This window comes from Typopeltis vanoorti, chromosome 5 (assembly GCF_054136105.1).
Source record: "Typopeltis vanoorti isolate ZY-2024b chromosome 5, IOZ_Tvanoo_1.0, whole genome shotgun sequence".
Taxonomy (NCBI): Eukaryota; Metazoa; Arthropoda; class Arachnida; order Uropygi; family Thelyphonidae; genus Typopeltis; species Typopeltis vanoorti.
Genome location: NC_143553.1, coordinates 115477374 through 115505294, shown reverse-complemented (window position 1 = coordinate 115505294; position 27921 = coordinate 115477374). Strand labels below are relative to the sequence as shown.

General features: G+C 37.5%; 1 protein-coding gene across 1 annotated transcript in view; it reads right to left on the bottom strand.

Moving 5' to 3' along the window:
* LOC150106740 (rho guanine nucleotide exchange factor 11-like) overlaps window positions 1–27921 on the bottom strand; it is an 837747-nt gene that overhangs the window by 30045 nt on the left and 779781 nt on the right. Inside the window, exon 39 of the mRNA XM_090393466.1 lies at window positions 11039–11226. Within this exon, the coding sequence (XP_090249592.1) occupies window positions 11039–11226 (188 nt within the window). The remainder of the gene's footprint in view (window positions 1–11038; window positions 11227–27921) is intronic.

The following is a 27921-nucleotide window of genomic DNA, read 5'->3' as shown; positions in this document are numbered from 1 at the left end:
TGCTTTTAAGCGTCGAGATTTATTATTATTATTATTACGTGCCACCTCCAGGGAGTCCAAGGACTCATCGAGGGAGGGCATCTAGTCTACAACTCTCCGTCTCCACCACTCAATCTATTAGTTACAACGACCCGCAACTACCATCATCATCATCTACAACAACGCCATCTACCGCCAACTACTACCACTAGTATTATCACAGGCAATCACAAATATCCATACCCACGGTGGGATTCGAACCCGCAGCCTTTTGGGTGAAGAGCGGATATGCTAGCCACTCGGCCAAACAAATTTTGTCAAAGAGATTTCCATGCCGCCCTGTCCAAGGTTTGTTGTTTTGTTTCTTTCCAGTTAATTCCCTTTTTTTCCAATTTTTCTTTAATTTCCTTTTGCCAACCATTCCTGGGTCTGCCTATGTTTCTTTTTCCTATTTTCTGGCTTTCGTATACAGTTTTTGCTATTCTTCCTTCTTCCATTTGATTAAGATGCCCAAACCACTTCATTTAGGCTTGTATTATGAATTGGTTCAGAGGTAATGGGATAAAGGACATCTTGTATACAATGTCTCTTGTGATGAGTCTGAACCATGGAGATTTGGTGTTAATAAATTTAAAATTAACTGGATAGTGTTAACTAAATTATCAAAGATCATAAAGGAATATATGAATTACAGTTAGCTAGGAATTCTAGGATGACTATAAGAAGTTTTATACATATGCAACAAAAGGAGTAAGGAAAAAAATGGAAACCAATTCGGCATAATTATTCCTTTTGGGATCAATTTTGAAATATCCAATCTATCTAAGTTGCAACTATATCTAAATTATAAATCAGCACTTAGAACTGAAGGGAATATAGAAAGATGTTATAAAATCAGAGGCAGGATGCACACTATGCCCATTCTTATCATCTATATTGATCGCATAATGAAAGAAAGTGGTGAAACCTAATATCAGAATTGGATATTAAACTTAGCTCTTTGCTTTATGCAAATGATGTTGTACGAATTGTGTACAACAATACTGTTGGAAATTTACCAAACTTTTCCAACAGACAGCGGCACAATTCGTTCATTCATACCAGAGTCGGCACGTATCATCTTTTTCATGATCCCCTGGCAAAATTTTAGCCACGTGCGATGCATAGTTCTCGTTTAGCAAACATTTAAAATGACCGTGTTTGCATTTTTCATAAAAAAGGGAGAAAAACAAGTTTCGTGCAGTGATATATTGCGACCACAGAAGCGAGGCTCTCATTGGTAGACTGCCAAGAAGAGTCAATTCATGTTGAAGGGAAGAAAGAAATAAAACGATGTACAAATTGGTCACCAACATGCAAAATCACGTGCTTTATACATAAAATTTTCCAATTGTTATGCAAGCAAAATAGTTACCACTTTAAGAACTACAATGATCATAAAAGAGAAGTTAATTTTCCGACGTGTAATAATAAACACTCATCCCACGATACGGATTGATTACCCTATTATCGGAATGGATTCTCCTTTTTTTTGACATGCGCAGAAGTGTCGAAGGGTCTTGTATCTGTGGGCGTACTATAAAACACTTTTATTTGAAGAAGTGGATGGCCGTGCAGATCAAAGCCGATTAGATGCAGTTCATGGGGACTCTGCACCAGCATTAAAGACTATTTTTGGATAAATGAGTTCAAACGTCATAAGTCCATCGAAGATGAAGCGTGCTTTGGACGCCTGACTGAGGTCACTATGAAGGAAATGATTGACAAAATCCATGATATCGTTATGGAAGACTGCGAATGGAAGTGCGTGAGTTTGCTGAGATTGTAGGCATCTCAACTGAATGGGTGTATAATATCCTGCACGAAAAATTGCACATGAAAAAGCTGCCCAGTGAAAGAGCACCGAAAAAAGCAAAGACCATTTTGTCAGATGGGAAGGTGATAGCCACTGTTTTTTGGGATTCCCAAGGAATTATCATGGTAGACTATTTGGAAAAGGGTAAGACAATAACGGGAGTCTATTATGCGTCATTGTTGGATCGCTTAAAAGAAGAAGTGAATTAAAAACGGCCAAGATTGGCACACAAAAAAGTTCTCTTTCATCAAGACAATGCACTGTCTCACACATTGGCTGTCGCAATGGCAAAATTGCACAAACTGAGGTTCGAATTGGTTCCACATCCACCGTATTCTCCAAACTTGTCCCTGTGGGAAAAAAATTTTCTTCGAACGAGGATGTCATCAAGGCTGTCAATGACTATTTTGCACAATTTGACAAATACTACTTTTTAGATGGGATGAAAAAATTGGAAACTCGCTGGACCAAATGTGTAGACTTCGATGGAGACTATGTTGAGAAATAAAGGCGATTTTTTTCCAAAAAAAAAAAAATATATATTTAACATTTTTTTACCAAACTTTTCAAACAACCCTTGTATTCCTAAACACATTCAGTGCATCTCCAGGATACTCTAAATTGCATAACAACTGTAATAAATTTTAGAATGAAATCAGCAATAAAAAGACCAAAACTATGAAAGTAGACATGAACATATAGAACAAGTGAAATATTTCAGCTATTTATGCAAAGATTTTAGTGAAAATGACAAATTAAATCTGGAAATAGACAACAGAATAATCAAAGCTGGTAAGGTGGGGGAGCCAGTTGAATAAATTTATATGAAATAAGACAGAAATTAGTCAAAGCACCAAACTAGAAGTATGCAAGACAGAGTTCAAACCAATTTTAATTTATGGATCTGAACATTGGGTTAGAAATAAAGTACTTAATCAAAGACTAGAGACCACAGGTATGAGAGTTCTTAGAAAAATCAGGGGAGTGAACAGATGGCACCAAAGACAGAATCACATTAAAAATGTGGATATTAGAACGGAACATGATATTGTTAACATTTAAGAACATGTACACCAGAGTATGGCCACTTAAATAGAATGGGTGAGGAAAGGTAGTTAGTAAAATAGGTGTTTGGATGCCAAGAAAGAGATGAAGAGAGAGGGGGGGGGGTTATGATGAGATGATGATCCCAAACATGCTGCAGCTTGGTACGCAATAAGTTCAATAGCCATATTATCCAACTGAATGCCAATACTTTCATGGGTATTTATTTCCTGAGACTGGGCGGGAGGAGAAGGGTCTGAAAAATCACTGCATTAAATCTACACTCTAAAAATTTCTTCATTACCTACCAGTTTGCTATAGCAAGCATCTACCACAGGAATAGTGTAAGAATAATTGTATTGAAGATTTTATTTCTATTCTTACTTTTGTCATGTACTTATTCGTGAACTATCTATGATGAGTTCAAGAAAGAGGAAAATCACTGAATGAAAACTGCAGTTTTAATAAAGCATTAACTAACTTTTGAATGTTTTTTCTGAAATTGTAAAACTATATAATTGGTGTATATGTCTTAATTAGTTTTAATAATGACTCTTGAGAAAGGCTTCTTATATAAAGATAAAAACTTTAAATGGCTTCATAACTGAAGCTACAGAATTTAAGCCAAGTGCTTACCTTGAATACTTATAAAGCAGGTATCTCCATGGAGATTGGGAACTCATCATGGGAGTTCCACACTAACCTTTATATACACAATACCTGTCACATACCTCACCTTAAACTCGTTGTCTGCCAAACTAATTCTGGCAATCCATTCTACTCCCTTACTACTCTCCAAATTCTTGCCTGCACACCTTTACTAACCATACTCTTACACAACTTCCAGGGTTTTACCCTTAGCTCTCTCTATTCATCATGTATTGAAACATTTATAGAGTACTTTGTGTCAATATTATACAACCCCCCCCCCCTACAAAACTTATAAGTTTCTATCATATACCCTCTTTTTCACCTCTCAGCTAAACTTTGCAACCCACAGACCTTTAACCTATCCTCATAGGGAACATTCCGCAGACATGTCGCCAGCTTGGTCATCCATCTCTGGAACCCTCCACTTGCTTCTGATCCCCAAGAAACCAAGGTTACCAAATTTGTGCCACAGTAGTCATGATGCGGTAAATCATGCCTTATAAAAAGGGATAATAACCTTCCTATCTTTATTTATTTGTTAGCGTGTTTTTCAACATTCAAGTAATCCTTTGTTCTTGTTGAGAGGCTTATACGCTGGTTAAACATGATAACTAATATTTAAGGAATTGACAGCGTATACTAGAAATATAGATTAAATAAACTTTAATTTAAACTTTCCGATATTTCGGCGAACGTCACGTTGCCATCTTCTTGGGAACTTACTACTAAGACATGTGCACACAAGTACTAATAACAGCAAATGAGACTAAAGCTAGGAAGCTAGCGTTTTCCTAAAGTCCTGATGGTACCCCCTGGCGGGCTATATTGGTAGTTCTTGGCCTTTGGGCTGAAGTTCTTCTGATAAACGTTTCCCAAATTTGGGGCAGTCTCATGCATCCAAATTTGTTGAGGTTTGGCATGTTCCTAAGGGCCGAGGCTGATTCCATGAATAGTCTTTCATACTTGAACTTGTTGCGGTGTATTATTGTGGCTTTCTTCCATCTTATTCTGTGGCGAGTATCCAGAGCGTGGTCTGCAAGCCCAGAGTGGCTGTACTGGTGAAATCGGATGTAATCCTTGTGTTCTGAGATTCTGATATTTGCTGTCCTGCCTGTTTGGCCAAAGTAGGACAGTTTACAGCTGCAAGTGACCTGGTATACACCAGGTAGGTCTAGGGGAAGTGGTTGGTCTTTGGTGGAGCAGATAAGGGATGCCAGTTTTCTATGTGGTCTGTAACAAGAGGTCAAGTCATGTTTTTTTAAGATTTTTTTGATTTTTTCCGAGGTGCCTCGGATGTAGGGAATGGTGATGGATTTAGAGTAATCTTTATTGTGAAGGGGAGGGGGTGGTGGTTCGTTTGGCAGGAAAAATTCTACAAACAGATAGAGGAGACAGCCATGGGTTCACCACTTTCTCCACCCTTGGCCAACTTCTTCATGCAGACGTTTGAAGAGAAAGCCTTAAACTCAGCCAAACAAAAACCTACCATATGGCTTCACTACGTTGATGATGTCTTCGCTATTTGGCCACATGGCCCGGATTCACTCCACTCCCTCCTAACACACTTAAACAACCAACACCCTGGAAAAAGAGGAAAACATAACCTCCCCTTCCTAGACACACTAGTCACCTGCCAACCTGATGGAACCTTGGTTTTTTAAGTTTATAGAAAACCCACCCATACAGGCAGATATATTCACCAACAATCCCCCCCCCTCACAACAATATGGAGTTATTAAAACATTATTCAACAGGGCAAAAATAATCTGTTCTAATGATCAAGCCCTAACCACTGAACTAAATCACATCCGTGACACTTTCTCAGCCAACGGCTACCCCCTCCAAAAAATACTTAACCCAGTTATCCACAACCCACCACTCCCTCCCCTTCACAATAAAGATTACTCTAAATCCATCACCATTCCCTACATCCGAGGCACCTCGGAAAAAATCAAAAAAATCTTAAAAAAACATGACTTGACCACTTGTTACAGACCACATAGAAAACTGGCATCCCTTATCCGCTCCACCAAAGACCAACCACTTCCCCTAGACCTACCTGGTGTATACCAGGTCCCTTGCAGCTGTAAGCTGTCCTACTTTGGCCAAACAGGCAGGACAGCAAATATCAGAATCTCAGAACACAAGGATTACATCTGATTTCACCAGTACAGCCACTCTGGGCTTGCAGACCACGCTCTGGATACTCGCCACAGAATAAGATGGAAGAAAGCCACAATAATACACAGCAGCAAGTTCAAGTATGAAAGACTATTCATGGAATCAGCCTCGGCCCTTAGGAACATGCCAAACCTCAACAAATTTGGATGCATGAGACTGCCCCAAATTTGGGAAACGTTTATCAGAAGAACTTCAGCCCAAAGGCCAAGAACTACCAATATAGCCTGCAAGGGGGCACCATCAGGACTTTAGGAAAACGCTAGCTTCCTAGCTTTAGTCTCATTTGCTGTTATTAGTACTTGTGTGCACGTCTTAGTAGTAAGTTCCCAAGAAGATGGCAACGTGACGTTCGCCGAAATATCGGAAAGTATAAATTAAAGTTTATTTAATCTATATTTCTAGTATACGCTGTCAATTCCTTAAATATTAGTTATCAAGTAATCCTTTGAACCATTTTACTATATTTTTTGAATAACAGCTTCATACTTTAAGAGAAAACTAAATGTAATTTATTACTTCTATATATTTTATTCAATATGTCACGAGCTTCTTTCATGGATTTAAATGTTACCAGTTTTTCTGTCTTCTCCCTGAAAGAAGATCATGACTTTGCACAAAACAAAAAGGAGTAATAAATTATATTTATTTCTCTCTTACATGTGTGAAGCCATTATTCAAAAAATATGATGTACATGTCTCTATTAAACAACTAGCGAGCTATTTTACCTTTTGCAATATGTTCTCTGAACTTCGACTCTGTCCACCATTACCTTCTAAGACCCTAGCATCATCAATTTCCTGCAATCTGATATCATCAATGTAATACACAGAGCAAGCTGGCTTTAGGAGTGGCAGAAGATGCTGTGATCAAGTCTTAGCTTTAACTCAAATTGAGGTTGGCCTCCAAAAGAAGTTAAAATCTGAAGCAGTCTTTATTGACTTGACATCAGCTTATGATAGTCTGGATCAGAGGCTTGCTCTCTCAAAGCTCAGTTTCATCATAATATGCAAAACAACTTAAACTTTCTAGATCCATGCTCATAAACAGAAAAAATTTGGGTCCATATTGGAGGAAGGAAAAGCAGCCCCAGATTCCTTCAGAATGACTTGCCCCAGGGTTCTGTTTTGGCTACAACTCTTTAACATCTATATCTTAGACATTTCCCCAACAAGATCAAGCAAATATATGTATGCAAATGACATGGCGGTACTCCATCAATCGCCTTCTTTCGAAAGAACCCCCCCCCCCCAACTCAAACTAAGTTTCTGTGGCAGCCCAGTCAAGAATGATCCTCATCCGTAATACCTGGGAGTGAACCTGGATAGAAGTCCAACCTACAAAAATCATATTTGTAAAGTAAAAAATACAATAAAAATGAGAAACAGCATCGTCTCAAGACTAAGTGGAACTAGCTGGTGTTGCACAGTTGAGGTACTTAGGATCTCAGGCCTGGTCCTTGTTTACTCTGCTGCAGAGTAGTGTGCACCAGTCTGAGAAAGAAGTGCTCACACAAACATTATTGACTCCCAACTGAACATAACCATGCACATGATTAGTTGGACCCTGAAATCTACCCCTCTGCCATGGCTACCAGTGCTTTCCAATATAGACCCACCAAATATACGAAGAAGGCAGGCTTCACTAAAAGAACTGGAGAAAATCACAAATAACTCCCTACTGCCTCTCCACTCCACTCAACCTTTATAAAAATCCCCCTCCTAGAACTAGGCTGAAGTCAAGGTACCCATTTTGGGACATAACTAGAGTCTTTTCTGGTCTAGCACCTTCAACTCGCAACATATGAAACCAACAATGGACTATGAACTTGCCAACATATGGCTCTCTTGTGAAAGATCCCCACAGCTGTCAGCCTGGCTTCAACCTTCTGAGAAGGGTATGGACAACTATCTCCTACATAAATGGAATATGGCAAATAGCCCCTACTGTGACTGCACTCGTATTCTACAGACTATTAAATATATCAGCGACTGCCCCCTTTGCTGTTTCCATGGCAACCCGCAGGAGATACATGAAGTGTCAAAGGAAGTCCTAGAATGGCTTTCAACATTCGACACTGAACTATAGTTGAACTCTGCCATAAGAATACATACAATGTGATACACACTATCGACAGTCATCATCCTTTGTACACAATGCCAATTTATTTAAATCATCCAGCAGGATATTTATATCACCTTCATCAACTATTGTCCTTAGTTTTGCATGATCAGCAAACAACTGAATCCCTCCCCCCTCAACTCATTCCCTATATCATTAATATACAAATCAAAGAGTAGTGGCCCTAGTACAGAGACTTGAGGCACTCCACTAGTAACTCTCATTCCCCATTCTCCTTGATTCTACTCCACTATATACTACTTTCTGCTGCCTATTAGTCACTCCTATTCATGTCGGCCTGGTTGGCCAAATGGTTAGCATATCTGCTCTCCATCCAAGAGGCTACAGGTTTGAATCCCGCCTAGGCATGGATGTTTGTGATTGTCTTACACTTTCATACAAGTGAATAAACATTCTCCCAAGATGGAGTGGGTCACCATGGGAGAAGTAGACTCAACCTTCCTGCAATGGGAGAGACCTTTACTCCAGCAGTGGGAAAAAGTTACAGGCTGAAAAAAAAAAAAAATAAATAAATAATAATTCATGACACTGGCTTCATATTTATTCCCATCTGCTCCAACTTTCTTAATAGTTTTGCACATGGTATTCAATCAAATGCTTTCGCAAAGTCCAGCAGCATCATTGCATAGCCTCTTCCTTTATTAAATATAAAATGTGAGTAAATTACTAAGGCTGGATCTACCATTCACAAAACCACACTTCCTCCCAGAGCATTATATTGCTATCCACCCATTCCTGAATTTTACCTTTAACTAACTTTTCCAATACTTTAACTACCACTCCAGGGATTGCTATTTCTGTCTTAGAGCTACTTTTATATAATGAAACTATCTCACCCTCTTGGAACCTTATCCGAGCTGACTGAGACATCGGAGCTATGCCAATTCTTTTGCACATTCATGTAGTACATGGGTGGACAAGCTGTCTAGTCCCACTGCTGTAATCGGCATGATATTTTTTAATATGCTGAGAACTTCATGTTTATCTACCTCAATTTTGAGAAGTCTTTGTCACAACAACAACTGCAAAATCTTTACCTGGATGATACACCTTGGCAAAGTGATTACTCAGCAATTCGTTACTTCTTTTGCTTCTATCACTTTCTTACAATCAGCATTGATTAAAGTCATCCTTTCACAGCCATTTTTTCTCTTTCTTTCTACATTACAAAAAACTGTTTTGGATTTACTTTGTCTTGCTTAGCTAATTTTTCTTTCATAATCTGATTTAGTATTCCTTGCCATACTAGTCACCATTCTTGCTTGTACTTTGTACTGCTCATTAGTATACTGATCACCTTTCTCCTTATATTCCCTACAGAGTTTTCTTTCTTTCTCTCTCTCTTTTTTTGCAGCTCTCATCACAGCTCATTCACTTAACCCCTATCTCATTTATCCTTCAAACCATGGGTATGCAAGTTTGATACTGCCTCTCTCAAACAATCCCTGAATAACTTCACATGCACTACTGACATTCTTTCCCTGTAGCTTCTCAAGCATGGCAGTGCTCCAAAGATGCCGCCTAAATCTTTGGAGGCATCTTATAATTACTAGCTTTATAGTTCAACATAAACCCTTTCTTGAGAAAAAATTCTCCATTTAGCACCTTTCCAGAACAAGACTGCATGGTCCCTCTTCCCGATTGGAGGTGGAGTGTCTACCTTGGTTACGGATACATCTTCTGATGTTATTACCAGTCCCCTCCATGACATACTGTTCCAGGTAATTATCCCTTAGCAACCATATAAATTCCACTTCCATCTTGCCATGCCCTCTTTCTTCCATCCAATCTTTATCGCCATATATATATAATTGCTAAGCCTCCACTCACTGTGCTAATCTGACAATGCATGGCATTCACATCTTCCTGTATACCCCCCCCCTTCTATAGCAATAACCAACAATTTCTTTGGTCGTCCTGTTGGTCTCTATCTTGCATCAGATAGCCTCAAATGAACCATCTTGCCTAGATGTAAAATTCTTTAACTTCTAATTTTGTTGACTGAAGTTCTTCAGCTATCATCAGCAATATCTCATCTTGTGTCCCATTTCTCCCTATCATCACTAAAAATACAGTCTCCTTTACATTATATCCCTATAACTATATAATTTTTCTGTCAACCAGGTCTCAATGATATCTCACCAATGAACAAATCCTTATTAACCTATAATGATACAGCATTAGTGATGGTCTACTCAGTATTTAAAATAAACACCGAGGTTTGTTATTAACAAATTATCACTAAAGTCCAAGAGTACTGCAGTCCTAATTATTATTATTATGTGACACCTCCAAGGACTCATTACAGGAGGGCACACCATCTCACTTCAATTCACCATCTTCCCTTACTTAATCCCCCAACTACATGATACTACTACCATCAACACACAGCACCAGACCTGTTAGAACAAAAAATTATATATGTGAGTCAAATTATGTGTCATTCATATTCTTGACATTTTTAAGCCATTATTACTGTTGAGATTAGGGTGGTTGATTAGAATTTTACAGACTTTTTTAAATTTGCACTCAGTTACTAAGTTTACATACTAAGTTTTGGTGTAATATAAGTAAGGTGATTTTCCAGTTAATTCTGTGTAGACATTAGTAACACAAGATTTACCACAGATAGGATTTGTGCATCCAGTTAATTAGAAAGTTACTCCTTCCTGAGAATGAGAATGAGGTGAAGTGGACTGAGTGATATCGCCTTTTAATTGGTTGTTAGGCAAAAATATATATATCTTAAAAAGAGTTTTATAAGCAAGGGTATGTGAAGACTAGATTTTTTTCTTGGAAAGTGCTGGATGAGTGGAATGGGTTGACAATCAGTCATAAATGTTTTGTTAGTGTATGAATTAAAAGGGATTACAAGCGCTGAGTAAATCATGGTTAGTGTTTGACAAAATGTTAAGTGGGCTTTCTGCAAAGATTTGGAGTCCAAGGAGGTGCCATTTAAAAAAGGTTTTTTCTTTTTTTACTTTAATGAGATACTACTGTATACCTAAGCATACAAAAAACATAAGTGTTGAAGCACAAATATGTAAATCACATAATGAATAATAAAGCAACAATGAAGTTTTGAATTTCCATTTAAAGTTATTATATTAAAGAGATAATTTTTTGGTAGATTTTTAAGTTGCAAAAAACAGTAATGAGTTAGCAATAAGAATAACGAGTTCACTTACAAGTAATTGTGTAAGACATTTATTTAAAGTTGCAGATATTGGCATTAACCTATCAAGAGAAACACCTGGGATTCTTGTTGACTTTTTTTTTACTTTTGGAGATGGGCTAGATGAAGTAGGGCTATTTGGGCTTGAGGTGACTGGGTTTATGACAGAACCAGAACTTAAGCTGTTATCCTCTGGCATCACTGAAAATATACATACGCACATAAAACATATTATTTTTAACATTATCATAATCAGGATTATATAAAGATTCACATTATAACATTATTACATCATCTTAGTAATCAAAAAAATAAAACACCTGCAACTTAGAACACATAAAAAGTATAGACACATTAATCAAATGTGGCTACACTTCAGTATGATGGCACAGCCATGTACCAGAGCATATTTAATATAAGCAACTTTAAAGGAAAGTTTTAGCAATAGATTCAATAACAATTGTCCTTAACTGTACTTTGATTTCCATCTATGATAATTCAACAAGTGCATGCTACTTTTTCTTTCTTTTAGCATCATGTTATTCTAACCAAGCAATCAAGGCACTGAGAAACAGTCAAATGATTGTAAATTACTGCATACTTACATATAATTATAAGTTATAATTATCTGGTAAAACAAATTTGCAGTTTGTGTTAATCCATTAGTGGCAGCAAATTAGGAATTCCTAATGGATGGATCAGTAGACGGAAAGATTAACTAATTAGTCTGTTGACTTGGAAGAGTTCTGTCTTGTCATAATATTTCTGGATAGTGGATTTCTGTAATCATTATTTATCATGAGATACTATGCATCCTAAATTTACTCTTTACTGAAATGAACTGTCCCGTGTGTGTGTGTGTGTGTGTGTGTGTGTGTGTGTGTGTGTGTGTGTGTGTGTGTGTGTGTGTGTGTGTGTGTGTGTAATGCTTTAATAACTGTAATTTTATATATCTAAATTCACAACTAGATTTACTTCAATCTGTAAAAGACAGGAAGTCAAAGCCTGTATTTTAAGAGTCCCTTTATGTTTAAGCACTGGGAATAATATGGGCTCCTCTGGGAGTTCAAAGATGCTTTGGTGGGGTGTCTTTTATAGGTCACACAACATTTATGGGGGAGGGCTGAAAAGTTCTGATAAACATCTAGAACAAAAATGATATTAAAGCAACTGATATAACCACAAGAAAGAACATATCTTAAAACCCTTTAATCCTCATGTTTGATCAAATTGTAATAATTTGTTATTTTTCTTTTAGGATATATAAAAAGACATGTCAGAGGTTTTGAAAAAATTTGAAATTAATTTTTCAGCACACCCTTGTAATACTAGACATGCTGCTTCTTGACCACATTCACTGAAGAAACACTCACAGATTGTTGGTGACTGTTTTGGTTCTTTTCATTGTTTATAAGCAATGAAAAGAACCTGGATCTCATGTGCTTCTTAACCATCTTTCACTTTCATGGATGAACCCCATTTCTCCCCCAACTGCCATGAGCTGGAAAATCATCCTTGTATCTATACTGTAATATTCCCTTACCAAATTTATACTATATATCTATTCTTCATCTATTTCTCAAACTTTGAAGACCACATCACTTTAATCTGCAACTGTATAAAAATTTCAATGGGCCATATATTATCTTGGTTACTTGCAGATGAATCTCTGATTCCTATGAAATTCTGATTTCCTACATTGATAGGAAACCATATCTGAGCGGAGCAGTCCCTTATAAAGTGAGAAAACGACTTCTTTATTCCTGCAAATTAGCGTTCTCTTCAACACTGCAATTATGAGAGTGGTCTGAAATGTTCTCAGCCTAACAATGAAAAAATGAATTTATAATTTCAAAATTATTTTTATTTTTCAACATAATCTCCCTTAAGACTAATACATTTATTCCAACAATGCTTTAGTGCCATTATCCTGTCCCTGCAGTGGTTCTCAGCAAGATATGCAAAATACCCCTCTACAGCTGCAATGACCTCTTCATTCGAAGAAAAACACTGACCAGTGAGGAAGAGTTTTAGTTTTGGGAAGATATAAAAGTCAGAGGGAGCCAAATCTGGGGATGTTCCAACAATTTATAGTGAAGATCCCTTTATTTTCCCGATGAAAGATGACTTTTTTCTTCTGCAAACCAGTCTTTTCTCACAAATTTTTTTTGTCTAGTCGGGTTAAAAGATCGGAATATTCCACGGTTATTGTTTTGCCTTTTTCAAGATAATTAATAAACAAAATGCCTTTAGCATTCCAAAACACAGATGACATGACCTTTCCTGCTGATGGAACTGACTTTGTCTTCTTTGGTACTGAACAGCCAGCTTCTGTCCACTGTTTTGACTGCTGTTTGGATTCTGGTGTGTAATGGTGAAGTCTTATCCATAGTAATAAATCGATGCACAAAATCAGTTTTATTCTTGTTAAAACGCTCCAAGCATTGTCCAGACATTTTCATGCGAGATCGTTTTTGATCTGCTGTGAGCAAGCGGGGCACCCATGTTGCGCAAAGCTTTTTCATTTGCAATTCTTCATGCAAAATATATCCTACACTTTCTTTTGAAATGCCTATATTCTCAGCAATTTCACGCACTTTGACTCGCCAGTCATCCAATATATTATTGTGCACTTGATCAATGATTTCTGGTGTCGTTACACTTTTTGGACATCCTTCACGTGGATCATCATCAAGGCTGGTACGGCCACATTTAAACTTGGAAGCCCATTTCTTAATTGTAGAAAATGAAGGAGAATAGTGCCCATAAACCTTTATGAACTTCGAATCAATTTCTTTTGCCATAAACCTTCTTTTACAAAGAATTTTTTGAACTGCACGATACTCAATTTTATCCATTTCAAGGGATACAGACAACACTTTTGCTTCAGCCAGCTGTATAAAACAAACTACTTGATAGAATGACTTGCAATTTCACATGGATGCTTATGGCAGATGTACCAACTTAAGGGGGGGGGGAATCGTGTGGATAGTGTTGCCATCTATGGTCGAGGCTGAGACCACCCTTCTATATGATGTGATAAATTTAACCATTTAGCAATGTGGATCTTTAAACTTTCGCATTTGTCCATCATCACATCAGGTCTCCAGTTTCACTGGCCACTTGCATCACATTCCCACTAACATAGCACTCTGCCTAAAATATCCTCAATCCAAAATATAATCTTCACTTAGCAATACTAAATTTCTTAATCCTAGCTTTGCTAGTATAAAGGAAATATCTTGCCCTCATTTTGCTCGATTAGGAATTGTATCCAGTCTGAAACCAGTGGATACAAGGTTAGACACAAACCTGAAGAAATGTCTTGTCTACATTTCTTCAGGTCCATGCTGATAACCCATCCGTGTTTTTAACAACTCTAGCAGCATGTTGCTTTAATACCACTATCTTATCTGTCCCTATCTTCATTCAGTTTCTCCTTTGCTCTCCAGAGAACTGAAACGTCTGACTGGAATATATTATTTCATTAAAATGATCAGTTAATAACTTCAAAGTGTATCTGACATTTTGCTGCTATCTGAATTAAATAAAATTCTTTCTTTCTTTTCCTTGCCACAGTAATAAAATGCTCCTGGATTTCTCTTAGCTTGTTCGACCTTCTTTTTACAGTCTCAATTTGCATTTCACACAATGGTTGTTTCCGTTCTACTAGATGCACAATTATTTTTATTATGCGACTCCCACCCACTAAAGATTGTAAAACTATAGTACATTAGAACTGTGGGTGGACTAAAAATGTGTTTCTATTTAATTTTTTTTTAATTAAAAGAAAATAAATAGTAAATATAAATATTAATTATAAGTATTAATTAAAATTAATAATTATATTATTAAATAGTGCCCTAAGGGTGATATACAGGATATTATGACTTCCTACTGACAATATCCCTCCAAATTAATCTGCTATAAGATCTTATATTTCTGTCTTCTAAGGCACTTCTTAGTATTAATCCACACAAATTTTGGTCTTTTCCTGTCATACTGCCAAAAAAGTCATTCCTCTCCCATTCTGCTTAAGTGATCATACCACTTGAGATTAGCTGTGTTCACACATTGATTGATTGATCTCATCCATCCCTTTAGGACGGGTAGAGTCCCTTAATGAGGGGTTCACGACGAAATTAATGCGGCTGGTTTTTCACTCCTTGCTGCATCCCCTAAGGGTAGTCATGAACACTACCCTTAGGGGAGTGTTCATGGACACTACCCTTAGGGGAGTGTTCATGACTGTAATCTATGTGTATTCACGGAGCCGGTTCGCCTGCTTGTGGGATGAAAAACCCTGCTGTCCATGCCCAAGACCGGCTAACTTGGCTATGGCTGAGGAAGATCCTTAAGCTTCCCATGTTGTCGACGGGAATTGAACATAGGACACTTCTTCCCCCAGGGATATGGTTGCGCATGTGTTCACACATTCCTGAATAATAATAATGTCAGGTTCTTTCCTAATATCCATGTTTTTAATATGATACCATCACTGATGCCATGTGTTCACTCCTGTAATCTTTCTCAGAACTTGCATATCTGTGATCACTAATCTTTGGTCAAGTGTTTTATTTCTAACTATGCTTCTATATCCATATGTTAAAACTGGTTTGAACACTCTCTTGTATAGAGCTAGTTTAGTGTTTTGACTAAATTTTTTTTTTCTTTATTGCATATAAATTTATTCTGCTGAATTCCTATCATACCTGCTTTACTAATTCTGATGTCTATAATGAATGTTTATTTTCTTGATCATCTAACTAGAGTAATTATGAACAATAGATAACAAGTGTTAACTAATAAATATTTATTAAACCTACTAGTTTCACTAAACTTTAGCTGTTGGCATCTTCAGGGTACAAACACTTAGGTAGTTAAAAAACATTTCACAAATATGAATAACTGTAAAATTCTAATGATTATAGTTACAAACTAACATAGCACTGAACGTAAGTGATACACGTATCGTGTGTGCATGATTAACTAGTTGTTGCTAAGGAACGTCTGTAGTTTGCATTGAAGTTCATTTCCTGTGTGTTAAGAGATCTAATTAGGGTTTTCCATATCTCTGGGAGTATTAAACCTTGGTTCCTGTTAAGGTTATCAACAGAGTGAGCGACTGTAGCTGCTTCTTTAAACATTCGAGAGTGGTAGTCTTTTACAGTTATTCATATTTGTGAAATGTTTTTTAACCTAAGTGCTTGTACCCTGAAGATGCCAACAGCTAAAGTTTGGTGAAACTAGTAGGTTTAATAAATATTTATTAGTTAACACTTGATCTATGTCCAAAATATTTACTATTGACCAAATAATTAAAAATAATTACTCTAATTCTGATGTCTATTTTCATATTTAATTTGCATCTTCACTAAAAATTGTGTCTAAATAGCTGACAGGTTTTACTTGTTCTATAGGTTCACCATTCAGGATACAGTTGATGTTTAATGTTTCCATCTATTTTCATTTTCTCTGTCTTTTTTATTGCTGATTTTCATACTAAATTTATTACACGAATTATTAAATTTAGTCAGGAAATCTTGCAGACTTCTACTGAATTTATTTAGAAATATAACGTCATCTGCATAAAGTTTAACATCTCCAATCTTGATATCAGACATAATACCACTTTCCTTCATAATGTGTTTTATAAAAATAATAAATAACAGTGGAGATAATGTACACCCTTGTCACACACCTGATTTAGCATCAAACCAACTTCCTGTACCTCCTTCAATTCTAAGTGTTGACTTACAGTTGAAATAGAGCTATGTATTGCTGCCATTTATATGTCCCATTTATACCATTATAACTGTAGCATTTTGAAGAACCTTCCTCTTGGCACCATACTGCATGCCTTTTCCAGACCCATAAAACTTAAATACAAATCCTTGTTATATTCCCAAGATTTCTTAACTATTTGTCTTAAAATGAAAATCTGATACTGACAGCTTCTATTTGGCCTAAATCCAGCTTGTTCTTCCCCAAGTTTCCCTTCCAGAATTTGTCTAATTTCTCTTTTATTCCACAAATTTATGACTTCCTACCATACCAGCTTTGCTAATTGAGTATTATGAAATTTAATTTGAAATCTTCACTAAAAATTGTGCTTAAATAGCTGAAATGGTTTACTTGTTCTATAGGTTCTCCATTCAGGATGTAGTTGATGTTTTCGATGTTTCTACCTCTTTTTGTTGTCTTTGTATTGCTGATTTTCATTAGAAATTTATAACAGTGATTTAATTTAATCAGAGAATCTTGGAGACTTGTACTGGATTTATTTAGGAGTATAATACCATCTACTTAAAGTAAAGAGCTGAGATTTTTAAAGAGGGTTTTTCCTTCTGCAAAATAGACAAACTGATCAGATGCAATTCAGAGATATAGCAAATAATAGAGATAAAATTAACTGTTCTATCATAAGCAGTAAGTAGGTTTGTAAAAAAGCCAAGTTCTTTGGCAATGGCAGGCAAACACAAACAGGAAGAGATATATATATATATACATACAGTAAACCCCTTTTTTACACTTTTCAGGGGACTGATCGAAAAACGTGTAAATAGCAGGAAATGTTAAAAAAAGGCTAAAAGATGACTTGCTGCTATTATGTGAGTCTACATACTCAATTACAAAATTTAATAACTGAAAATAAATGAATTTACAATTACTTACATTTATCTATTTAAAAAAATCTTTAATTGTTGATTGTTTTTGCTTTTCATTTTTTTTTTTTGACATAGCACCAGATTGCTTTGCATTGAATTCAATGCTTGACCTTTTTTTACTATCGTGTTCAAAGTGGACCCGGAGAGTCCAAGATCTTTTGCTTAATGCACACGTGTTCCGGCATGCCAATCCACATGTCGCAGAATTGCCATCTTTTCTTCTACCGAAATACATTTTCTGTCTTTTTTCTCCATGTTACTAACATGGATAATACACCAACGCAACTTGAAAGCAACTTTCACATGCTAAATTACGAAGCAGAAATTCTGCAATATCAATTCGTACTGTGATTGAAAAATCATGGTGTCGCTCATCACTACAATACTGCTGCAAGCGTGTAAGTCACTGTGATGATGGAAACGAAACTACAGCATAGCAAACCAATCTGGGAACAGAAATGCGGATTTCCAAAGAAATCGATTCGAAAATCAGTAAATATTGTAAGAATAGGCCTTAAGATGGGACCAACGGAAAATGACGGAAATGGCAGGAAAACGTAAAAAAGAGGTTTTACTGTATATATAAAGTAAAATTACTTATGATTAGCATAGTCAAGGTGAATTATTTCTCATAAAGGAGATAAATATAGGCCTGTTAAAATTCGGATGTTTCACAACTTTCTTTTTAGTCTTTCCATAAGAAATCTACTCTTCAGTGTAATTTGAACTTTAGCATTAACACGTAATGGGGACTTCTCATTACTGTTTGTCTGCTGCTTCTGCGTTGGGTGGACTGAACCGATATCTAAGTTTATATAGCATGTTAGTTGCAACTCTTTCAGTAGAATTTTATTGCTGCTTGTTCGTGCGCAGCTTCTGCATTGGGCTGGCAGACAGGCTCACAGACACAAAGTTTATGTGGCATGTTAGTTGCAACTCTTTTGATAGAATTTTATTTGAAGTCAGCATTTGTGATCTGTCTTAATGACATAGAAAATTCCAAATGCAATCGAAAAACACTTATTTCACGTATAACTGAAAATTGGACAAATGTTAGGACAATTGTTTTTATTTAGATATATACTGTGTTTTACCCTGCATAGACTCAAGCAAACAGTTTTGCTTGAGTCTATGCAGGGCATGCTGTTCACTATATAGGGACAGCTGCTTCCAGTCTTCGGACAGTGTACATGTACATACAATCCATTAAGCCTCCAACATGAGTGTACATGTAGGGAGTAAAAATTTCTCTATTCCTAAATGAAAATGAATCCTATATTCTATAAGAAGAATGCACCTCATGAAAGTCAACAAACTAGAAACATATGTGGGAAATCCACATGTTCTAGTGATGAAGTAGAAATCTTGCAGACTTCTACAAGTTTGCATGATTTCTACTTTCGTGAGCCGTTGTCAAAAAGAAAAAAAAAAAACTGCACCTGATTAAGATCGAATTTTCAAAGATGTAGTGAATAATTCAGATAATGATTTCGATCAGGTATTGTATTTACAGAGCAGTTCGTTTCTCATCTGACAAAGAAGATATTTCACAAAGTAAGGTTTCTGAATTTTCAGTTTCAAACAAATGAAATCTGGTAAGTAACATGGCAGTATCAGTTCAGGAGTAAAGTAGAGGATGAGCTACTTTTATCAGTTGATGCAGGAAAATCCATCTACAGTGTACTCAGTGTTCTAACTGATGGCCTAATGGAATTTATGGCAAGAGAAACTCCAGATAGACAAGTGAATTCCAAGAAATGGATACCCACATCCAAAGAAGAAGTAGTGAGAAATTTTTTTGGAATCCTATTGCTTATTGGGATAATACATGTTCCAGAAATATGTTTGTACTGGTCAAAGAATTACATGTATACCAACTGGAGAATAAAGAATGTAATGCGCAAGGCCAGATTTCTGCAATTGCTGAAGTATGGCATTTTTGTAACAATGATGTGGAGACTAGTGATCATCTGTAGAAAATACAAGAACTGCTAGAACAAGTTGTTTCAAGCTTTCAAAAAAGCAGTTTTGCCACAAAAAGGATTTGTAATTGAGGAGAGCATGATTCCCTGGCATGGGAGGCTGTTCCTTCAACAATATATTTCCAGCAAGACTCATAAATTTAGCATCAAAGTATATAAACTCTGTTTGCAAGCTAGCTACACATACAACATCTGCATGTGTTCAGGTAAAAGTTATACAGTTGAGTGGTCAGGGACATGCTCATTCCACTATTTGGAAATTGCTTGATGGCCTCTTGAATACAGGAAGGATTTTTATCTGCAGATAATTTTTATACAAGTTTGGCACTTGCTGAGGAACTTCTCTAAGGAAACATTTTTCTGTGGAACAATCAGGAATAACATAGTTGGACTTCTGGCAGAAGTCATGCTAAAGAAACAGAAATGTGGAGATATAATAGCCATGGGAAACAAAAAAGGCTGTAAAATACTGAAATGGACTGACAAAAAAAAACAGTCCATTTTAATAACTATGTAGACAACTTACAGAGATCATCGTTGTTAGTAGAGTGCGCTCATAAGAATAGGATAAGGCAAAAACCAGATGAGTGCTCAGCTATAATGCTACTAAGAAAGTGTTCATTTCTCAGATCAGATGGCACGCTATTAATCGGTTATCAGAAAGACAGTCAAAGAGATATAAAAAAAATCGCCATGGAAGTACTCTTCAGAACAGTTCTTGTGAATGTGTGGATTATTCGGAGAAAATTCAGTTCAAAAGGAAATATTTCAGGGGTGCTTAAGGGTCAAAGCTGTATAACTGAAAGGAAACCTCCACATAGCCTTTAAAGGAATGCAGAGAACCTACAAGGGCTTCTGCCCTAATGTCCAATCCTCACCTTCTCGTGGTGAACCCTGTTGAGTATCTACCTGGATAGTGAACGAACGAGGATGGACTGGCAATTTGGGATTTAGCCGACCAAATTGTATTCTTATTGGCTTAAACCAATATAGAAAATGATGGTACACCATGACAAAATTTCATGATGGCTGAGACGTCGCCTAGTTAAACAAGGCCTCCGTTGTTTTCGCCAGGAAACCAGGGCGAACAGCGAAAAGTCAGCTACTGGAACAAATCTGAAAACAAACACCAAATCAACATCACCAGAGTTAAAGATCGGTACTTTCAACGTAAGAAGCCTGAATGGCAGAGAAATGGAGCTAGCTGAAGAATTAGATCATAAGTACCAGATCGACATAATAGGGGTGACTGAAACAAAAAAAAGGAAAAAACTGTGAGATTTTCTGAGCAATCAATACAAAATGTTATATTCAGGAAATGACAATCAAGGAAAATAAGGAGTAGCCATGGTATTCAACATAAAATATGAGGCTAATCTACTTGAATGGCAGGCAGTCTCAAGTAGAGTGATATGGGCAAATATCAGAATGGGAAATTGGACAATGAGACTTATTTGTGCCTATGGTCCCACAGAAGGTTCTACTAAAGTAGAAGTGGAAGAATTTTTTGATGCTTTAGAAAAAGCAACTGACATAATAAAAAAGGAAAAGTTGAACCATGTTGGAGATCTAAATAGCAGAGTAGGAAATGATTGTCAGACATATAAAAATATTTTGGGAAAATTTGGAGAAAAAAAAATCAAAGTTAATAATAATGGCAAATACCTATTGGATTTCTGCTCAGGACATGGAGTGGTTATTACTAACACCATGTTCCAACATAAAAATGTGCACAAATTCACATGGAGAGAAGAGGCAAGGAATAAGAAAAGTCTCATGGACTATGTTATTGTTGATAGTGATGTTTTCTCCCTGGTGCAGGACACCAGTGTGCAGAGGATTTGAAATTGGAAGTGATCACTATTTAGTCTTGAGCAGGATAAAATTGAATTTCAAATTGAAAAGAATAACACGTAAGAAAGTTTTAAAGTGAATAAAAGTTGAGCAGCTCTCAGATGTGAACTGTAGACTAACATACACAAAGATTATTCAAGAAAAAATGAAAGAGTTTGAGAACAGGAACCAAACATTGGAGATTCGGTGGCAAGCCATGAAGAAAACCCTGATTGATTCAGCCAGAGAGGCATGTGGTAAGATTGTCTGCAAGGATAGAAAAATCAGACCTCCATGGTGGACACAGGAAGTTAAAGAGGCAGTGAAAGAAAAGAAGAAAACATATCAAAAGTTCCTGGCAAATAAATCAGCTTTTACTCTTAGAGAAGACAGAGACAAAAAGCATATCAAAAGTTCCTGGCAAATAAGTCAGCTTTCATTCTTAGAGAATACAGAGACAAATGTAAGAAAGCGAAACACTGATGTAAAACTAGCGAAACAAAATTCATGGGAGGACTTTGGCAAGAACATAGAAAATAAATATCAAGAAGATGGTAAGATATTCTGGAGGTTGTTAAAAAAGCTTTAAAGAGGTTGTTAAAGAAAACAAGAAATGGAGGAAAGAGTGCTGTAAAAGGAGTTAAAGATGATAAAGGTGAAATGAAAACAGGAGAAAAGATATCCTTCAAGTATGGAGTAATTACTTTGAAAAATTGCTAAATGAAACAAGCAGTGATAGCACAATGGTAAAAAACACTGACCAGGCATACAGTCAGGAATACATATACATACTTGAAGTAGAAAAAGCCATCAAAGGCTTGAAATGTGGAAAGGCAGCAGGAGTAGATGATATTCAACCAGAAATGCTCAAATATGGAGGTATAAAAGTCTTACAGTGGCTGCGCTGCATAGTCCAGAAAGCCTGGACACAGGGATGAATTGAGTAGAGCTCTAATAGTACCCATATATAAAAAGTGAAATAAAACTGAATGGGAGAATTACAGAGGTATTTCCCTACTGAGTGTTCCTGGCAACATCTATGCAAGTATACATGAGAAACGGTTGAGAAGAATTGTGGAAGAAAAGCTTCGTGAAGAACAAGCTGGATTCAGGCCAAATAGAGGCTGTCAGGATCAGATCATCACTTTACAACAAATAATTGAGAAAGCATGGGAATATAATAAAGATCTTTATTTAAGTTTTGTTGATCTGGAAAAGGCATATGACAAGGTGTCAAGAGAGAAGCTATTCAATACGCTACAGTTATATGGTGTCAATGGGCCATTATATCAAGCAATATTTAGTCTTTCTTTGAGTTGTAAGTCAGCAGTTAGAATTGAAGGAAGTACAGGAAGATGGCTTAATGTTAAATCTGGTGTGAGACAAGGATGTACATTATCCCCTCTGTTATTCATTATCTATATATATATCACATTATGAAGGAAAGTGATATTAAACATGATATCAGAATTGGAGATGTTAATGTCAGCTCTTTGCTTTACGCAGATGATGTTATACTTCTAAATAAATCCGCTACAAGTTTGCAAGATTCCCTGACTAAATTTAATAACTGTTGTAATAGATATGGTATGAAGGTCAGCATTAAAAAGACAAAGACAATGAAAATAGGTGGAATCGTTGAAAATGTCAACTGTGTTGTGAACGGGGAACCTGTGGAACAAGTAAAACATTTCAGCTACTTAGGCACGATTTTTACTGAAGATGGTAAATTAAATATGGAAATAGACAACAGAATCAACAAAGATGGTATGGTAAGAAGTCAATTGAATAAATTCATATGGAATAAGAGAGAAATAAGTCAGAACACTAAATTAGCTGTATACAGGACAGTGTTCAAACCAGTTTTAACTTATGGATCTGAGAGCTGGGTCAGAAGTAAAACACTTGACCAAAGACTAGAGACCGCATATATGAGAGTCCTGAGAAAGATTATAGGCGTGAACAGATGGCATCAATGGCAATATCATATTAAAAACGAGGATATCAGGAAAGAACTTGACATTGTCAGCAGAGCTAATCTCAGGTGGTATGGTCACTTAAACAAAGTGGGCAAGGAAAGATTAGCAAAACAAGTGTTCTCTGCGAGCTTGGCAGGAAAACGGCCCAGAGGAAGATCAAGATATAGGTGGATTGATACAGTACAAAGTGCCTTAGACGATAGAAATATAAGATCATAATGTTGGAGTCTTGACAAGTAACAGACTGATTTGGAGGAAAATTGTAGATAGGAAGTCAGTAATGATGTAAATTTTTCATGTAGTACTATCATATCCTGTACACCCCTTGAGGGTATATGTCAGGAATTTGATGATGAGGAAGTATTTCCAATCATAAAGGAATTTTTAGATACAGAGGAGACTATATCTAAAGAGATTACAAATGAAAAGGAAAAATGTTCATTAGTTAAAAAAAAGCAAGGTCCATCATGTAAGGTGGTAAGCGCTGCAGAAAATTTTCAAGAATTGGTGGAAAGAAATTGGCAGAAGGGCAGCCTCTGATGTGTTTAATGTGACTCAGACATATGAATAATTTACTACTTTTAAAATAATGTAGAACCATGTTATAGTATCAATCTTCTTCTTCTGCAGCTTCTCCCACTTAAGTGGGGTCACTGTTGATAATGAGTCTCCTCCACACCTTCCTGTCTTGGGCTGTCACCACATCCAAGTTCTTCATTCTCAAGTCCTCTTCTACCAGTTCCCTCCATCTCTTCTTTGGCTGCCCATGCTTCCACCTTCCTTGCACATCCATCTGCATAACCCTTCTTCCCACATATTCATCCTACCTCCTCATCACATGACCAAACCATCTCAACCTTGTCTCCTGTATTTTTGCTCCTAAGTTCATAACTTTCACTGTTCCCCTGACATAGTCATTTCTCAGACGATCCTTTCTGGTCACACTGCACATCCACCTGAGCATTCTCATCTCTGCTACTTCCACTCTGCTTAAGTGGATGTGCAGTGTGACCAGAAAGGATCGTCTGATCGTTAGATTTTGCGTTTCAGATTGATTGGCACCCTCTTATCGCATAACACTCCAGCCATCTCCCTCCAGTTCCTCCAACCCGCTTGTATCCTGCATCCCACTTCCTTCTCAGCTGCTCCATCTTCTTCCACTGTTGAACCTAAGTATCTAAAGTCTTTCACCTTCCTGATGACATTTCCTCCCAGCTCCAGATCTGTCTCCTGTCTGCCACCCACTGTGCAACACATATACAGGGTGTTCGGGATAAATTTGACATATTTATAATTAATTATATTTTTCCGTAAGTTACATGTATTAACACACACTTCTCTTCATTTAAAAGTTTGGACCCTTCTTCATTCATATACAAGATGTCAGAAAGGATGGATAGCTGGAACCCACCTGAATCATGGAAGAGAATAACTTGTATCATGATGATTCGTGCCCGCCATCAAAATAAGGATATTACGACTGCTGCCCAATGCTCCCTGAATACAGTAAAAACAATCAGGCATGAACTAGAGACTTGCAATGGTGACTACGAGGATGTAGCAAGAAGAAAGATCCCTAGCAGACGATCTGATTGCGTTCGTACAGCAGAATTCCTCGCAAATCTGCAGGAACAGGTGTTGAAGAACCCTGGCATTGGAATTCGGGCTTTGTTCGTGGAGTTGCTAACTGTAGTCAAGCCCTGGATAACAAGGGTAGCCAATGGTAGGCCGTATGTATGGCAGCAGGATTCGGCCCCTTGCCACACCTCTGGGAAAAGTCAAAAATGGTTGTCTGAAAATTTCTACGACTTCACCAGTCCAAATGTTTGGCCTCCAAACTTCCCAGACCTTAACCCCATGGATTATTTTGTATGGGGCGCAGTTGAAAAAGACACCAATCGCACTTCCAGTAATACAAAAGCCCAGTTAATGGATAAAATTAAAACAGTTTTTGCGGCCCTTCCCAGGGAGACTGTAGCATCAGCTTGTTCGAGGTTCCGAAGCAGAATTGAAGCTGTGATCGATGCTAATGGTGGTTATTTTGAGTAAATCTTGTTGATAGTATTGTAATTAACTCTGCCTGTAATGTTTTTTTGTCAATTCATTAAATTTAATAGATACAAAGAAGATTTTCTTTTTCCTTACGAAACTGTCAAATTTATCCCGAACACCCTGTACTCTGTCTTACTTCTGCTCAGTCTCATATATCTCTCTTCCAGTACTTTTCTCCATCTTTCCAGTTTAGTTCCCGCTTCTTCTCTTGAATATGCACACAGCAAGATGTCATCTGCATACAACATTGTCCAAGGTGCATCTTCTCTCACCTCCTCTGTTACCACCTCCATCACAATATTAAACAGAAACGGACTTAATGCTGAACCTTGATGTAAGCCAACTGTTACTTGAAAACTTTCTGTCTGTCCTAGACAGGTCCGAACACTTGTTTTCACATTTCTGTACATTTCCCGCACCAACCTGACATATTTCTCTGGAACCTTCTTCTCCCTCAGACACCTCCAGACTTCTTGCCTTTGCACTTTATCGTATGCTTTCTCCAGATCAATAAATGCCAGATGTAGCTCCCTTTGTTTCTCTCGATACTTTTCCGTCATCTGCCGTAACCCAAAGATAGCATCTGTTGTTGATCTACCAGGCATGAAGCCAAATTGTTCCTTTGCAATCCCCACTTCCTTCCTCAATCTACCATCAAGAACCCTTTCTAGGATTTTCATTGTGTGGGACATCAGCTTTATTCCTCTGTAATTTTTACAGTCTTGTGCATTCTCTTTACCCTTGTAAATGGCGACAAGAGTACTCTCCCTCCATTCCTCTGGTATATTTTCATGTTGGCAAACTTTCATGAACAGGTCCCACAGCAGGTCAATTCCCTCTTCCCCCAGTGCTTTCCATGCCTCCACTGGAATTCTGTCGGGCCCACTGATTTTCCATTCCTCATCCTCTTCATGGCCTCCGTCACTTCCACTCTACCGATGTTCTGCACCATCCCCTCAGAAGGCTGCCCATCTTCTCTGTGAGTCCTTGCATTTTCCTCATTCAAAAGTCCCTCAAAGTATATTTTCCATCTGTTTCTTATGTCCACATCCCTCCATAATACTCTTCCTTCAGCATCTTTGATCTGCCTCACATGTAAGATGTCCTTTGCTGCTTTATTTCTACATTTCGCTAGTTGATAAATTTTTCTCTGTCCTTCCTTTGTTTCTAATTGATCATACAGATCTTGATATGCTATGGCCTTCGCCTGTGCCACAACTCTCTTGGCGTCTTGCTTTCTATCTCTGTCCTCTTCCACTCTTGACTCATCCCACATCTGCTTTGCCTTCCTCTTAGCTGTCACTGCCACTTGTACATCATTATTCCATCACCAACCCTCCCTCTGCTCTCTAATCTTTCCAGATGTCTCACCAAGCACCTCGATTGCACAGCTCAGGATTACTTTGAATTATGTTTCCACCAATCTTGTACACTTTCCAGTCCATCCGAAATCCTCTCTAACACCCTCTCCCTAAAACGATTCCTCACACTCTCCTCTTTTAAGCGAAACCACTTAATTGTCTTCATCCCATGGCATCCAGAGGTTCTTATCTTCGATCTTATTTTAAAGTCTGCGCACAGCAGTCGGTGTTGCTGTGCTACTTGATCTGTTGGAATTACTTTACAATTTGTCACAACCATAAGATGTTTTCTTCTAGTCAAAATGTAGTCAATTTGTGAACTGTTGTTACCACTCTTAAATGTTATCAAATGTTCTTCCCTCTTGTAGAAAAACGAGTTCACAATTGCCAGATCAAACGCTACTGCAAAGTCCACAACCCTCTCTCCTTCCTGGTTCATCATTCCCACTCCGTGGCCACCATGCACCCTTTCACAGGCTCTATTCTGTCTCCCTATGTCCGTTCAAGTCTCCTCCGACAATCACCATCTCATTTTCTTCCAGTTCCCTCATTTCTTCATCTAACACGTTCCAGAACTCATCTTTCTCCTCTGCTGTACAACCAACTTTCAGGGCATATACACATAATACGACCACCCGCTCTTCTCCAAGATCCAATTTCATTCGCACGATCCTGTCGTTCCTTCTACCCACTTCTAGTACTTCGCCCTTCATTCTGCCACACACCACAATTCCTACACCATTTCTTCCCTCGTTATTCGCTCCAGAGTAGAACAATTTATATCCATCTCCCAGTTCCTTTGCCTTTCCCCCCTTCCACCTTGTCTCCTGCACACATAAAATGTCCAACTTCCTCTTCATGTCTGCCACCTCTCTTCCCCTTCCAGTCATGCTTCCAACATTCAGTGTTCCCACTCGCAACATCCTCTCCACCTGCTGGCCTCGCTTCTTTAACTGCACCCACCGTTGATGCAGTAGCCCTCGTCCACTTCTCGCAACTGTAGGGCAATGTGGCTGCGTGT